General features: G+C 46.4%; 1 protein-coding gene across 1 annotated transcript; it reads left to right on the top strand.

Annotated features, from left to right (window-relative positions):
* Positions 1-5,519: 5,519 nt before the first annotated feature.
* On the top strand, positions 5,520-14,128 carry LOC139473873 (uncharacterized). Its single transcript, XM_071256657.1, has 3 exons — positions 5,520-6,562; positions 11,106-11,499; positions 14,039-14,128. The coding sequence occupies exons 1-3, from the start codon at positions 5,520-5,522 to the stop codon at positions 14,126-14,128; spliced, it is 1,527 nt and encodes a 508-aa protein (XP_071112758.1).
* The last annotated feature ends 348 nt before the right edge of the window (positions 14,129-14,476 follow it).

The raw sequence follows: 14,476 nt of genomic DNA, 5'->3' as shown, positions 1-14,476 counted from the left end.
ATTAACTACGATGACACCAGTCGAGTCAACAGTCAAACAGTGGAGTGCGTGTGACTTGGTGTACGCTTTATGACAGTCTTTGGGTCGTTCAATAAAGACTGCTACAAGTAGCCTACGTGCCGTCGTCGACGCTGCTGTTAGACAAATACAGTGCTATGTCTGTGTTCATATACTTCTTGTTATTGTACGGGGTTTGTAGTGCAAGGGGTGGGTTTCCTCTAAACAAATATACGCATATACACTGGTCTAGGTAGGGAGATCCTTGACACAAATATAGACTAGTATACGGAGTAGACGCCCCTTTTAAACACATATACGCCTATACACTGGTCTAGGTAGGGAGATCCTTGACACAAATATAGACTAGTATACGAAGTAAACGCCCCTTTCAAACACATATACGCCTATACACTGGTCTAGGTAGGGAGATCCTTGACACAAATATAGACTAGTATACGGAGTAGACGCCCCTTTTAAACACATATACGCCTATACACTGGTCTAGGTAGGGAGGTCCTTGACACAAATATAGACTAGTATACGGAGCAGACGCCCCTTTTAAACACATATACGCCTATACACTGGTCTAGGTAGGGAGATCCTTGACACAAATATAGACTAGTATACGAGCAGACGCCCCTTTTAAACACATATACGCCTATACACTGGTCTAGGTAGGGAGGTCCTTGACACAAATATAGACTAGTATACGGAGTAGACGCCCCTTTTAAACACATATACGCCTATACACTGGTCTAGGTAGGGAGATCCTTGACACAATTATAGACTAGTATACGAGCAGACGCCCCTTTCAAACACATATACGCCTATACACTGGTCTAGGTAGGGAGACCCTTGACACAAATATAGACTTGTATACGGAGTAGACGCCCCTTTTAAACACATATACGCCTATACACTGGTCTAGGTAGGGAGATCCTTGACACAAATATAGACTAGTATACGAGCAGACGCCCCTTTTAAACACATATACGCCTATACACTGGTCTAGGTAGGGAGATCCTTGACACAAATATAGACTAGTATACGGAGTAGACGCCCCTTTTAAACACATATACGCCTATACACTGGTCTAGGTAGGGAGATCCTTGACACAAATATAGACTAGTATACGGAGTAGACGCCCCTTTCAAACACATATACGCCTATACACTGGTCTAGGTAGGGAGGTCCTTGACACAAATATAGACTAGTATACGGAGCGGACGCCCCTTTTAAACACATATACGCCTATACACTGGTCTAGGTAGGGAGATCCTTGACACAAATATAGACTAGTATACGGAGCAGATGCCCCTTTCAAACACATATACGCCTATACACTGGTCTAGGTAGGGAGATCCTTGACACAAATATAGACTAGTATACGGAGCAGACGCCTCTTTCAAACACATATACGCCTATACACTGGTCTAGGTAGGGAGGTCCTTGACACAAATATAGACTTGTATACGAGCAGACGCCCCTTTTAAACACATATACGCCTATACACTGGTCTAGGTTTTAGCAATACTCCAGCAATATCACGGCGGGGGACACCAGAAATGGGCTTCACACATTGTACCCGTGTCGGGAATCGAACCCGGGTCTTCGGCGTGACGGGCGAATGCTTTAACCACTAGGCTACCCGACCGCCCCTCGTAATTTAAACCAAGGAGCATGGGTAACGTGCTGACAGAACTAGGATATCTGGCAGTCCGTCCCACGATCGCCAGATCCTGGAACGTATAAGAGACACAACTCTGTATAACAAGTTGTTGCGTCTTTTACGACAGGGCCATCCGTGCCCGTTCAAAGCCTTCGGCAACCCATACTTGCCGTAAGAGGCGACTACACTTGTCGTAAGAGGCGACTAACGGGATCGGGTGGTCAGGCTCGCTGACATAGTTGATGTTTGTCATCGAATCCCAATTGCGTGGATCGATGTTCATGATGTCAATCACTGGATTGTCTGCTCCAGACTCGATTACTTACAGACTGCCGTCATATATAGCTGGAATGTTACCGAATGCGGCGTTAGACAACACACGATAAGTTATTCATTGTAATATTAAGGCAAACGCGATATGATCTGTCGTGAAACTGGTATGATATGGAATTGTATTTAATCTATAAAGAAACCTGATATGCCCTGCTGTACCTTGAGTGATACACGTCAATATTCTGACGTTGTGTAGTAACAGTCTCATTCTGACGTTGTGTGATAAACGTCACCATTCTGACGTTATACAATAAGTCCAGTTCCCACGTTGAGTAAAAACAGTCCAATTCTGACGTTGTGTAACAACACTCCCTTTTCTGACGTTGTGTAATAATAGTCCATTCGTATTTTGTGTGATTAGGTTACCAATCTGACGCCGTCTCTTGGAAAGTTAGGGAAACTCCATGTTGATACTATTTTCGTGAGAGAGGCTAATTCATTTATCTCGTTAACTCCATTTGAGATTCCGGCACACGCCATTATTTGACACGCGATCATCAGTAGGGCGGAGCTTGTGACTGCCGCTAGAACCGTGTCTGTCAGACAGATACCATCGAAAGACGACTCGTATTAAACATACGTAGAAACAAATAACGATTCGTATGTACATGTTACAGTGATAGACTTTGGTTAACGCCGCTTTTAACAACGTACCAGTCATAGCACGACGCATCAGCTTAATGTGGGAAGAAAGCCTGAAGTGATGCAGGTCTCAGACACTTACCACAAGCACGGGTATGGTGCTGACAAACCAGAATCATAATCGGGGCGAACCGGGATTCGAACCATCAATCACAAGTTTCTAGCGTACAGCCCTGCACAGCGAATTGCGACGCCTTAGGCAACTGGATCGTCCGTGGGTCCAGTAATGCTAACATGTCCAGTAGCTTTTAGTACATAAAACGTATAACAATGACCAGTACATTGTAAACACATGTTTAGGTCTCAAACACAAACCTTAGCGCGTTCTTTGTCCCATAGCCTTGCTCCAAGTCACTACTGAATGATAACTCCATGGATGTATAGTTATTCTATCCTTATAATAGGCAAGTCTAGACAAGTGGACATCTAAAGACGCCAGTCGTTTAAAGGGCCAACTTGTTCTTAAATTATATTATTTGTATAAATTTTGAAATAAGATGTAACAAATATTTATTGTCTTAGAGATTTGCATAAGTCTACTTAACATTCACGATTGTGTTGAACAGCTAAACGTGATTATTGTCTTAATATGGGAAAGAAATGGAATTTTTTTTGTAGGTATTTTTTGGAAGTGGCGCTTTCTACATATTTGTTATTTTTGGGTTTTATAGGAAAAGAGGAGTGCGGTGTTGTAACGCCTTTGAAAATATAGAGTCTTTTCTAGTAATCAGATATACTTAAAGTGTATTGTCAGCTTCCGTTCCTTGTAGGACAGAAGTACTATAAATCATACGGCGAAAACACTTTTATGAACGGGGGTACGGGTGGCCCATTCGTCTAAGGCGCCGCGATTCGCTGTGCAGAGTTGCGTCCCTTGGGCACGCCAGAAACCTTTGATTGTGGGTTCGAATCCCGGTTCACCCCGATTATGTTTCTAGGTTTGTCAGCACCATATCCGTGCTCGTGGGTTTCACCGAAGTGGTAAACGTCTGAGACCTGCATTACTTCGGACTTTCCTCCCACATTAAGCTGACACGCCGTGATATAACTGGAATACTGTTAAAAGCGGCGTTAAACCCAACTCACTCACTCACTCACTCACTTTTATGAACGCTTTTAAAACTTCGGCGGGATACGAACCTGTCTTGATGTGTCGTCCTTCACGCTTTGATGTCATCTAGTATTTCTAGTCACCATTACCTAAGCACATGTTAATATTGTTCCAGCTTCGGTAAAAAAGCTATAATACATCATATCCATATTTGATTTACTGCCCAATCATAGTACTTTATTTAAACATACATGTTCAGATTATTAGGATAATACTCAAAGATATGCATTTTAAATGTTTAAAAATGAAAACTTGTTTAAATTATTGGGATGATGTGTTTAGGTGTGTTCATATCATGTGTTTAAACACATCTTTTACAGTTGAAAGACAGATTACAATGGCCAAAAACGTCTCATATTGAAAGTCAGATTACAACGGTCATTAACGTTTCATGTGTAAAGACAGATTACAATGACTAACAGCGTTTCATGTATAAAGACTAGTTACAATTGCCAAAAATGTCTTCTATTTAAAGACAGACAAGTTACAATGACCAGTAGCGTGTCATGTATAAAGACAGGTTTCAATGGCCAATACCTGTCTTACATGCTACAAAGGAAAGTGCCGTTTCATGTTCAAGGTCAGATCATAATGGGCAAAAGCATCTTGAGTGTAAGATATTACAATGGCCAATAGTGTCTGGCATGCAAAACGGGTTACAGTGACCAATGGCCGTTTCATGTTTAAAGATGGCGTCCGTCAGTGGCGTCTTGTATGTAACACAGGTTACAGTGACCAATGGCCGTTTCATGTTTAAAGATGGCGTCCGTCAGTGGCGTCTTGTATGTAACACAGGTTACAGTGACCAATGGCCGTTTCACGTTTAAAGATGGCGTCCGTCAGTGGCGTCTTGTATGTAACACAGGTAACAATGATCAATAGGATGTTACAATCAAAAATGGCGTCATATGTGAGACTTTTCTGCGACCAGCAATGTTGGGGTTGATCATTGTTACATATTATATATAACAAAGGCATACATTTGCAAAAATTTGATTCAGAGACATGGAAGCACTCGTCTTAAAGTGTATGATCAGCGTGTGTTGTTTTTTACACATGTAATTACGCAATGCCCCGGACAATTAGACTCTCCCCTGCCCTGAACACGACCCGCTAGGGCTGTGGGGCAGACACCTTTCACGCGACTATAATCAATACAGGGTGCCAGCATGGAATGAATAATTTACGTCGGGAAGCCAACGTCACGCAACAGACGTTGCGGTAAACACCGTCACCTGCAAAGACGCAACAGCCAATCGCCGTGCCCCTTCCCCAACCTTAGATGAATCAACCAATCAGAACACAGTCGTCACGGGATCAGACGTCGCCATATTGCCTGTTTGGGGGAGACCGACCACAAAGCAATTTTTATCTGTTTTCCTGTTGTATTAAGCCATTAAGGTAAGGTACTTATATTATCTAATGTATAATAGATGGAGTAATATTCACAGCCCATCCCCGCCCGCCGAATCAAGATGTATTTTCCACACGCGGGGTGGTGAATCATTCATAGGGCACTTCTAACTTCGCTTAAACCAATCTGGCCCCAACAATAATTAATTGCAGTCAGGCAAGTGTGTTGGTATTTAGCCTCCATGTGTAAGTGTCTTTCGTTTTTGTCAAAGCGCTGGCGAGAGTTGTCAGTCTAGAATCAGTGTAAATCTGAGTTACGCGGTTGGTGTATGGCGGTGTTGCCCCTGTTGTGTGTACCTGATCCTCATTCCAGAAATACCCGATCTAGATGTACATAAACTGTTGTACAACATGCCGACAGCTAGCCAGTGTTTGATTCTCAGCAGCCTGGTTGCACGGAGGCCCCCCAACACCCCCTACGTCCTGAGTGACACACCAGAAGGGGACGGCGAGGAAAATGCCGCACCCGACGGAACCGCGGATCCTGCCAACGCTGTCGTCACGGCTAGTCAGCTCCGCGCCTCTACTCATCTCACACCTACCTTTGCCCGTACCCCCGAGCGCCCAGCCACTACCCATGGGGACAGGCAGAGAAGCATCTCCACGTCCCTCAATGCACGTGTGACTGTTTCCCATTCAGCTGGCGACCCAGGGCTGCCTGGACCCGACCCAGACATGCCACACCGGGCTGGGTCTGCATCCTGGAGCCACCGTGGGTACCCGATCTCCACCCGGATCGGGATAGCCGTTGCCCGGGGCAACAAGAGGTTTGACCGGCATCGTGAGATGACAAGCTTCCAGAAACAGTGTATGGACTCAGTAGAGGGGTCTCTCTCTCCGCGAAGTACTTACGATGCTATACCTACTGCGCAGGACCGGGGTTCACACAGACTTCCGGAATCATACATGCGAAACAGGAAGGTAGGCTGGAACACTGACACAACAACTGCCGTCGTCTCAGACACCGGCGTTCATGGAAACAACGCAGGTTATTCCGGGTTAAGACGAGCTAACACCAACGTCCTAGACGACGCACGTGCCGTGGCCACTTTCCAGCGACAGGTGGTCAGATTTGACAGTAACGTGAAGGTGTGTGACCCCCAGGTGAGACTCCAGCCGGGCCTCCCACTGTCACAACCGCTGATCCATATTGTTGACACTGACGTTGCTGCAGCGGCGGCGGCGACAGATGATCTAGTGAGCTTGGCGTCCGACGCAGTGCTCGGATCTGCTGGCCCTGGCGAGGGCGCGGCCGATCCTGGGGGACAGGGACAGACCCACTCCTTCCCCATGAATAGCCCTAAACTGTTTCTTCCGGTGGCATGCACGGATGACCTGCGCGCGCGTTTATACGAACTGGGGTGGCGACGTCCAATCAAACCAAAGAGAAAGAAGTAAGTTGTCGGCGCGTATTGATATGATTTTCCTTGTAATACTTTTAATGTGTGTAAGACCTTTGTGTAATAGGGGGGCACGGGTGGCCCAGTCGTCTAAGGCGCCGCGATTCGCTGTGCAGAGTTGCGTCCCTTGGGCACGCCAGAAACCTTTGATTGTGGGCTCGAATTCCTGTTCGCCCGATTATGTTTCTAGGTTTGTCAGCACAATACCCGTGCTCGTGGGCTTCACCGAAGTGGTAAACGTCTGAGACCTGCATCAATTCGGGCTTTCCTCCCACATTAAGCTGACACACCGTGATATAACTGGGAAACTGTTAAAAGCGGCGTTAGACCCAACTCACTCACTCACTTGTGTTATAAATTATTTGGGGATCGGTCATATATTACAGGGATGTGTTGGTCAGAATTGTTTTATGCAGTTTAAACAATCTTATTTTTCCATGAATGAAACCGTAATCGTTTTGTATAAACATGCAACACATGAGCGTCTACAAAGATTTGTTTGGGCAAAATAATCAGGAACAGATTAAATTATCTTAAACTTTAAAGCATCTGGCAAATCTGAGTAACCGAACAATATAGTTGTTATACTATATCTCTTATAGAAGAAAAAAAACAGTTGGATCTTACATGGCTGAAAATTTGAACACTGCAAAAAATAATGAAAACTGTCATGTAGTAAAAACCAGAGCTACAAGTTGAGATATCACAAATAAAGAAATCAAATTGGTGCCCATTTAGGTGGCTATTTAATTTAATCCCATTAACGAGGATCGATGCTGATGATGTCAATCACTGGATTGTCTGGCCCAAACTCGATTATTTACAGACCCCCGTTATGTAGCTGGAATATTGCTGAGTGCGGCGTTAAACAACAAACAAACAAACAAACAGATGGTCACTTGTACTGGGTCTGTCATATGATGCGAGGATGAAGCAATTAGGAGGGCAGACAAATAACTATTGTTGTGGAATACTTAAAAAATATACCGTTAAAAAAACGTTATCGGTGTCTGTATTTCTTTATGAGCATGTCACAAAACAAATGTGGTTCGTCAGACAATAAAGGAAACGGTTTTCACAAATGACTATTTTATATAGAAATATATGGTTAGTACTGCTTAATGGTGTTTTAATGTGTGTATCATACCACTTGGATTAGGGTTTAGGGTTAGGGGAACAGATGGAAACCTATATATAGTTTAGTTGCTGGAATCATGTAGGATGAAAAATGTCTGCCTCTGAATCCCGCCAAACCCAAAACATGACAACACTTTAAGTCCGAAATTTTACTGATATGTGTTTTACTGCATATAACACTGTTTGCACAGTGTGAAATACATGTCTTAATGTCTCATACAATACCTTTGGATTTTTCACAAAAAACTGTTTTATATATGTAAGAAATAAACGACTCGTGGTCGTTGTTTTATCGTACAATAAAACACTACAGGGAGAATAAACCATGAATACATATTATAATGTGGGACTGCCTCATACTGACGAGTGTCTAAGCTGTTTCACCGGGAAACAGTCTTACGTGCGTCAACACTGTGCCTCGGTCAGTGGCATCAACTAAGTCCAAGGTCGGCGATTCCCAACTGTGAAGTTTGGATTTTTCAAAGCTTCACAGAACAAGGGAGGAAACTCTTGTCACACCTTATTATAACGTGTTGGTCACGGTGGAGACCCCGGTTTCACTCTCCACTGCATGGGCACAATTTGTGAAACCAGATCTTGATATCACCAGCCGTGACATGTCTGGAATAATGTTCTATATATGGACTAAAGTTGTTATAAAACAATACTCGCTCAAAAGATGAGTGTTTAGGAAAGCATGTTTTAATCCGAGGAGCAGCACTAACATATTTACGTCGTCCCCGCATCTTCTAGATGCAAAGTGACCGTGGTGGGCTTTGTTTGTTTGTTTGTTTTGTTGTTTAAGGCCGCACCCAGCAATATTCCAGCTATATGACGGCGGTCTGTAAATAATCGAGTCTGGACCAGACAATCCAGTGATTGACATCATCAGCATCGATCCACGCAATTGGGATTCGATGACATGCATCAACCAAGTCAGCGAGCCTGACCACCCGATCCCGTTAGTCGCCTCTTACGACAAGCATAGTCGCCTGTTACGGCAAGTATGGGTTGCTGAAGACCTATTCTAACCCGGATCTTTACGGGTCGCGTGGTGGGGTAGCCAAGTGGTTAAAGGGTTTGCTCGTGACGCCGAAGACCCGGGTTCGATTCCCTAAATGGGTACAATGTGTGAAGCCCATTTCTGGTGTCCCCCACCGTGATATTGTTGGAATATTGCTAAAAGCGGCATCAAGATATATTCACTCACGGGATGTAAATTCTCCACCTTGATCCGGGCGGGCCGTCCCAACTGTGTATTTTGTAGATGAGTCAAATAATGGTACATATACACATATGGCCTTCTCGTCTCGCGTTATCGCTTTCTCGTCTCGTGCCATGGCTTCCTCGTCTGTGTGATCTCTTCATCGCTTTCTCTCGGCCGTAATTTGACTGCGAGAAAGCGATTTCCTCTCTCGACCACCATACATTAGTACAGCCTCGGTACCAGGTCATTCGACACACACTGACTTCATCTCACTGACATTATTAATCAGGGATTTTCACGATAAAGTTACCTTACTTATATTAGTTTATCCCGATGCAGGAAATCGCGATTCCGAAAAGATAATTATATAAAAACCACCAAGCAAGATGCCCTTCAAACAAGGATGAAAATAACAAATTAACATAAAAACGTAGCCAAATTATTATATGTAATCAGAGCTTTGCCGCCTTCGATACGTGTATGAGAGTCACCTACAAGCTACAACGGATTCCGAGTTTCTAGTTGGTTAAACATAAAATTTACTTCAAAACGTCGATTGATCCCATCCCTTCCCACCTTCGCAATTGATAGCAGCTAACCCCGAAGAAATGTATCCCTACGCAACTGTTAGCAAGCGACCTTTTCACGACACATCGGATTGTGTAAAGTAGTTCGCTATTACCATTCAAATGTGCTATATTTATATCATTTATTCCTTATATTCCCTGTGGGTAAGAAATGAATCATGTCCCCCATAATTGGTTTGTGTCACGTCCTCTGTAGGGATTCCGGAAAAGAATTGTCCCTAGCTCCCAGGACCGCCTCCGTGGTCTAGTGGTAGAGCGTCCGCCCTGAGAGAGAAAGGTCTGGGGTTCGATCCCCGGCCGCGTCATACTAAGTACGTTAAATGATGGTACTTATTGTTACCCTGTCTGGCGCTCGGCATTAACGGGCTTGAACAAGGACTGGTCGGCTCGGAGTCAGTATACTGTGTCTGAGTGGGGTATTGATGTTAAAATGCGGCATGGTATCTCAGTGCGGTAGCACTTTAAATCGGCATCAGTCCGGACTAGTACAAGCAGCCACACACACACACACACGTGCATGCACGTCGCTATATAAGTGCAATAATCTTGACCCCAGAAATGGGCTTAACACGTTGTACCCATGTCGGGAATCGAACCGAGGTCTTCGGCGTGACGAGCGAACGCTTTAACCACTAGGCTACCCGACCAGTCCGGACTAGTACACACACACACACACACACACACACACACACACACACACACACACACACACACACACACACACACACACACACACACACACACACACACACACACACGTTCATGCACATCGCTATATAAGTGCAATAATCTTGGACGCGACGTTAAACCCTATTCACCTCCCCTCCCCTAAGTTCCCATGCTTGTGGACGGAGCTGGATAATGACGGTCGGGTTGTCAGGGTCGATGTCTGATTGCGTGTGACCTAGGTGGCGCTGATCGTTGTTCATGCGTTCAGTCATTGGTTTCTCTGTTCGGACACACGCCTATATGATATAACTTGAATAAATCCGCTGATTGTGGCGTTGACAACGTTCACTGACTAACTCACTTAGAGCGACAGGCCCGTGAAGATCCGGGTTAGAATTGGTCTTGAGCAACCCATGCTTGCCGTAAGAGGTGGCTAAACGGACAGGGTGGTCGAGCTCGCTGACTTGGTTGATGCATGTCGTTGTATCTCAAGTGCGTAGATTGATGCTCATCATTTCAATCACTGGATGGTCTCGTCCAGACTCGATTATCTACGTATTGCCATCATATATCTGGACTATTGCTCAACCATCAACCAATTAATAAGCATATTGCATATGAAATAATAGAGCGACATGTATTGTATATGCAACGGAGAGAATAGGTCTTCAGAAACCCATGCTTACCGTAAAAGGCGACTATGCTTGTCGTAAGAGGCGACTAACGGGATCGGGTAGTCAGGCTGACTGACTTGGTTGATGCATGTCATCCTATCCCGCGTAGATCAATGCTTATGATATCAATCACAGGATTGTCTGGTCCAGACTCGATTATTTACATCTCGAATATTGCTGAGTGCGGCGTTAAACAAACAAACAAACAAACAAACAAACAAACAAATAAACAAACAAACGAGCCACACTTATTGTTATTTCAGGGAAGAAGCGCCCCCAACGCCTACAGTAGATCTGAGTGGTCTCCCTTCGCTGATGGATCTTAAGAAGGACCCTATGCTCCGGAAGGCGAGGAAGTCGCGAGCCCCGCCACTCCAAAGCAAACCCCCGGAGCCGAACCCTAACGCCGTTTGTTTCAGTATCCTTGGCTCAACGCTGACGCACCATGAGGTGTGGGCTGCCTTCAAGAAGGACATCCTGTCCCACCACCCAGAGGTGAGGGTCAAGTCCTTGCAGTTCATCCCCCGGGCCATCTTCATCAAACGACCCAAAGGGGGTGACCCCATCGAGGACCGGTGGGTCATCACATTCTCCTCCGAGTGGTTCAGGAACAGAGTGGCAGGCATGGACCTCAAGTTTAAAACTGAAGCAGTCCAGGTAGGTGAACAGAGCTGGGTGGTGGCGCGAGTGATAGGGACAGGTAGGTGAACAGAGCTGGGTGATGGCGCGAGTGTTAGGGTCAGGCATGTGAACAGAGCTGGATGATGGCGCGAGTGATAGCGGCAGGTAGGTGAACAGAGCTAGGTGATGGCGCGAGTGATAGGGTCAGGCATGTGAACAGAGCTGGGTGATGGCGCGAGTGATAGCGGCAGGTAGGTGAACAGAGCTAGGTGATGGCGCGAGTGATAGGGTCAGACATGTGAACAGAGCTGGGTGATGGCGCGAGTGATAGGGTCAGGCATGTGAACAGAGCTGGGTGATGGCGCGAGTGACAGGGTCAGGCAGGTGAACAGAGCTGGGTGATGGCGCGAGTGATAGCGGCAGGTAGGTGAACAGAGCTTAGTGATGGCGCGAGTGATAGGGTCAGGCATGTGAACAGAGCTGGGTGATGGCGCGAGTGATAGGGTCAGGCATGTGAACAGAGCTGGGTGATGGCGCGAGTGATAGCGGCAGGTAGGTGAACAGAGCTGGGTGATGGCGCGAGTGATAGGGTCAGGCATGTGAACAGAGCTGGGTGATGGCGCGAGTGATAGCGGCAGGTAGGTGAACAGAGCTTAGTGATGGCGCGAGTGATAGGGTCAGGCATGTGAACAGAGCTGGGTGATGGCGCAAGTGATAGGGCCAGGTAGGTGAACAGAGCTTGGTGATGGCGCGAGTGATAGGGCCAGGTAGGTGAACAGAGCTGGGTGATGGCGCGAGTGATAGGGCCAGGTGGGTGAACAGAGCTGGGTGATGGCGCGAGTGATAGGGCCAGGTAGGTGAACAGAGCTTGATGGTGGCGCGAGTGATAGGGCCAGGTAGGTGAACAGAGCTTAGTGATGGCGCGAGTGATAGGGATGGGCAGGTGAACAGAGCTTAGTGATGGCGCGAGTCATAGGGATGGGTAGGTGAACAGAGCTTAGTGATGGCGCGAGTGATAGGGCCAGGTAAGTGAACAGAGCTTGGTTGTGGCGCGAGTGATAGGGCCAGGTAGGTGAACAGAGCTTGGTGATGGCACGAATGATAGGGTCAGGCAGGTGAACAGAGCTTGGTGATAGCGCGAGTGAAAGGGGCAGGTAGGTGAACAGAGCTTAGTGATGGCGTGAGTGATAGGGCCAGGTAGGTGAACAGAGCTTAGTGATGGCGCGAGTGATAGGGCCAGGTAGGTGAACAGAGCTTGGTGGTGGCGCGAGTGATAGGGCCAGGTAGGTGAACAGAGCTTGATGGTGGCGCGAGTGATAGGGTCAGGTAGGTGAACAGAGCTTGGTGGTGGCGCAAGTGATAGGGATGGGCAGGTGAACAGAGCTTGGTGGTGGCGCGAGTGATAGGGATGGGTAGGTGAACAGAGCTAGGTGATGGCGCGAGTGATAGCGACGGGCAGGTGAACAGAGCTTAGTGATGGCGCGAGTGATAGGGGCAGGTAGGTGAACAGAGCTGGGTGATGGCGCGAGTGACAGGGGCAGGTAGATGAACAGAGCTAGGTGATGGCGCGAGTGATAATGCCAGGTAGGTGAACAGAGCTTGGTGGTGGCGCGAGTGATAGGGCCAGGTAGGTGAACAGAGCTTGATGGTGGCGCGAGTGATAGGGTCAGGTAGGTGAACAGAGCTTGGTGGTGGCGCAAGTGATAGGGATGGGCAGGTGAACAGAGCTTGGTGGTGGCGCGAGTGATAGGGATGGGTAGGTGAACAGAGCTAGGTGATGGCGCGAGTGATAGCGACGGGCAGGTGAACAGAGCTTAGTGATGGCGCGAGTGATAGGGGCAGGTAGGTGAACAGAGCTGGGTGATGGCGCGAGTGACAGGGGCAGGTAGATGAACAGAGCTAGGTGATGGCGCGAGTGATAGGGGCAGGCAGGTGAACAGAGCTTGGTTGTGGCGCGAGTGATAGGGCCAGGTAGGTGAACAGAGCTTGGTGATGGTGCGGATGATAGGGACAGGTAGGTGAAGAGAGCTTGGTGGTGGCGCGAGTCATGAGAGTGAATTCTTCTGTGCTTACAGAGTAGGAATGTACGAGATTAGTATTGGGTGAGGTCTGATTGAGCATCTTCCCGAGGCAAGGGAGTTTACTGACTTTAAATTTGGAAACTGGTGTTTTAAAACTACCTTGCCCTGGGAAGATGGTGATTGGGCAGGAACTATTTATTCATACAGATCCGGAATGAAAATAATAATGTCCGAAGTTTCACAGAGTAAAATGCTTGGATTCAGTCATTTTGACAGCTGGCACACGCCACAAACGAACCGAGTTGCTTAACTTTACTAAAAACATTCAGATAAACATCGGTTCATATCAGCTCTAAGATATGCGAGGTAAGCAATTTACCTAAGGGGTATTACGATTGATGTCTCATCGGGGTACATGCGCGGGCTAAATGGAAGATAATTGCCCGCTCCATAATAATCAGCAGCTTGTATTTCAATGTACGTTGAGATGAAGTAGTTTATCATGATAACGTCAACCAGCACCACAACTCTAGTCGTCATCATTCCTGTTGCAGCTCCGACGGTACGATGACGTCGTTAACTGCGAATACCGACAGTTTACCCGGATGAACGACTACATGAAAATGGTCAGCATGAAGAAATAACACACCGGAAGTGATGTCACAGCACGGACGCCATTCCAGCCAGAATGTTAGCTACCCCTGTACAACCATCTACCCGAGGGAAGCGTCTCCACTAGCATATTAGACAAACATCTAGTCTCTGAAATGAACATATTGTACAGAAAAAACAGTTGTTCAGTTATCTTAATAAATATATAATAAAAAGGAGCCGAGTGACTCTCTTCATTTTTAGATACTGCAATTGATCTAGACTTGCCAAACATTATAGACTTGCATGGGCTGTATTTGATATATATTTGTATCAGGGTCTGTAAGACAGACTAACTAGCCTATATCAAAGCCTAGTTTCTACCCAACATCAAGGCCACT

This window comes from Haliotis cracherodii, unplaced genomic scaffold (assembly GCF_022045235.1).
Source record: "Haliotis cracherodii isolate W230 unplaced genomic scaffold, xgHalCrac1.p SCAF_3, whole genome shotgun sequence".
Classification (NCBI taxonomy): domain Eukaryota; kingdom Metazoa; phylum Mollusca; class Gastropoda; order Lepetellida; family Haliotidae; genus Haliotis; species Haliotis cracherodii.
The sequence above is the reverse complement of the archived record's forward strand: the minus strand, read 5'-3'. Positions and strand labels throughout refer to the sequence as shown.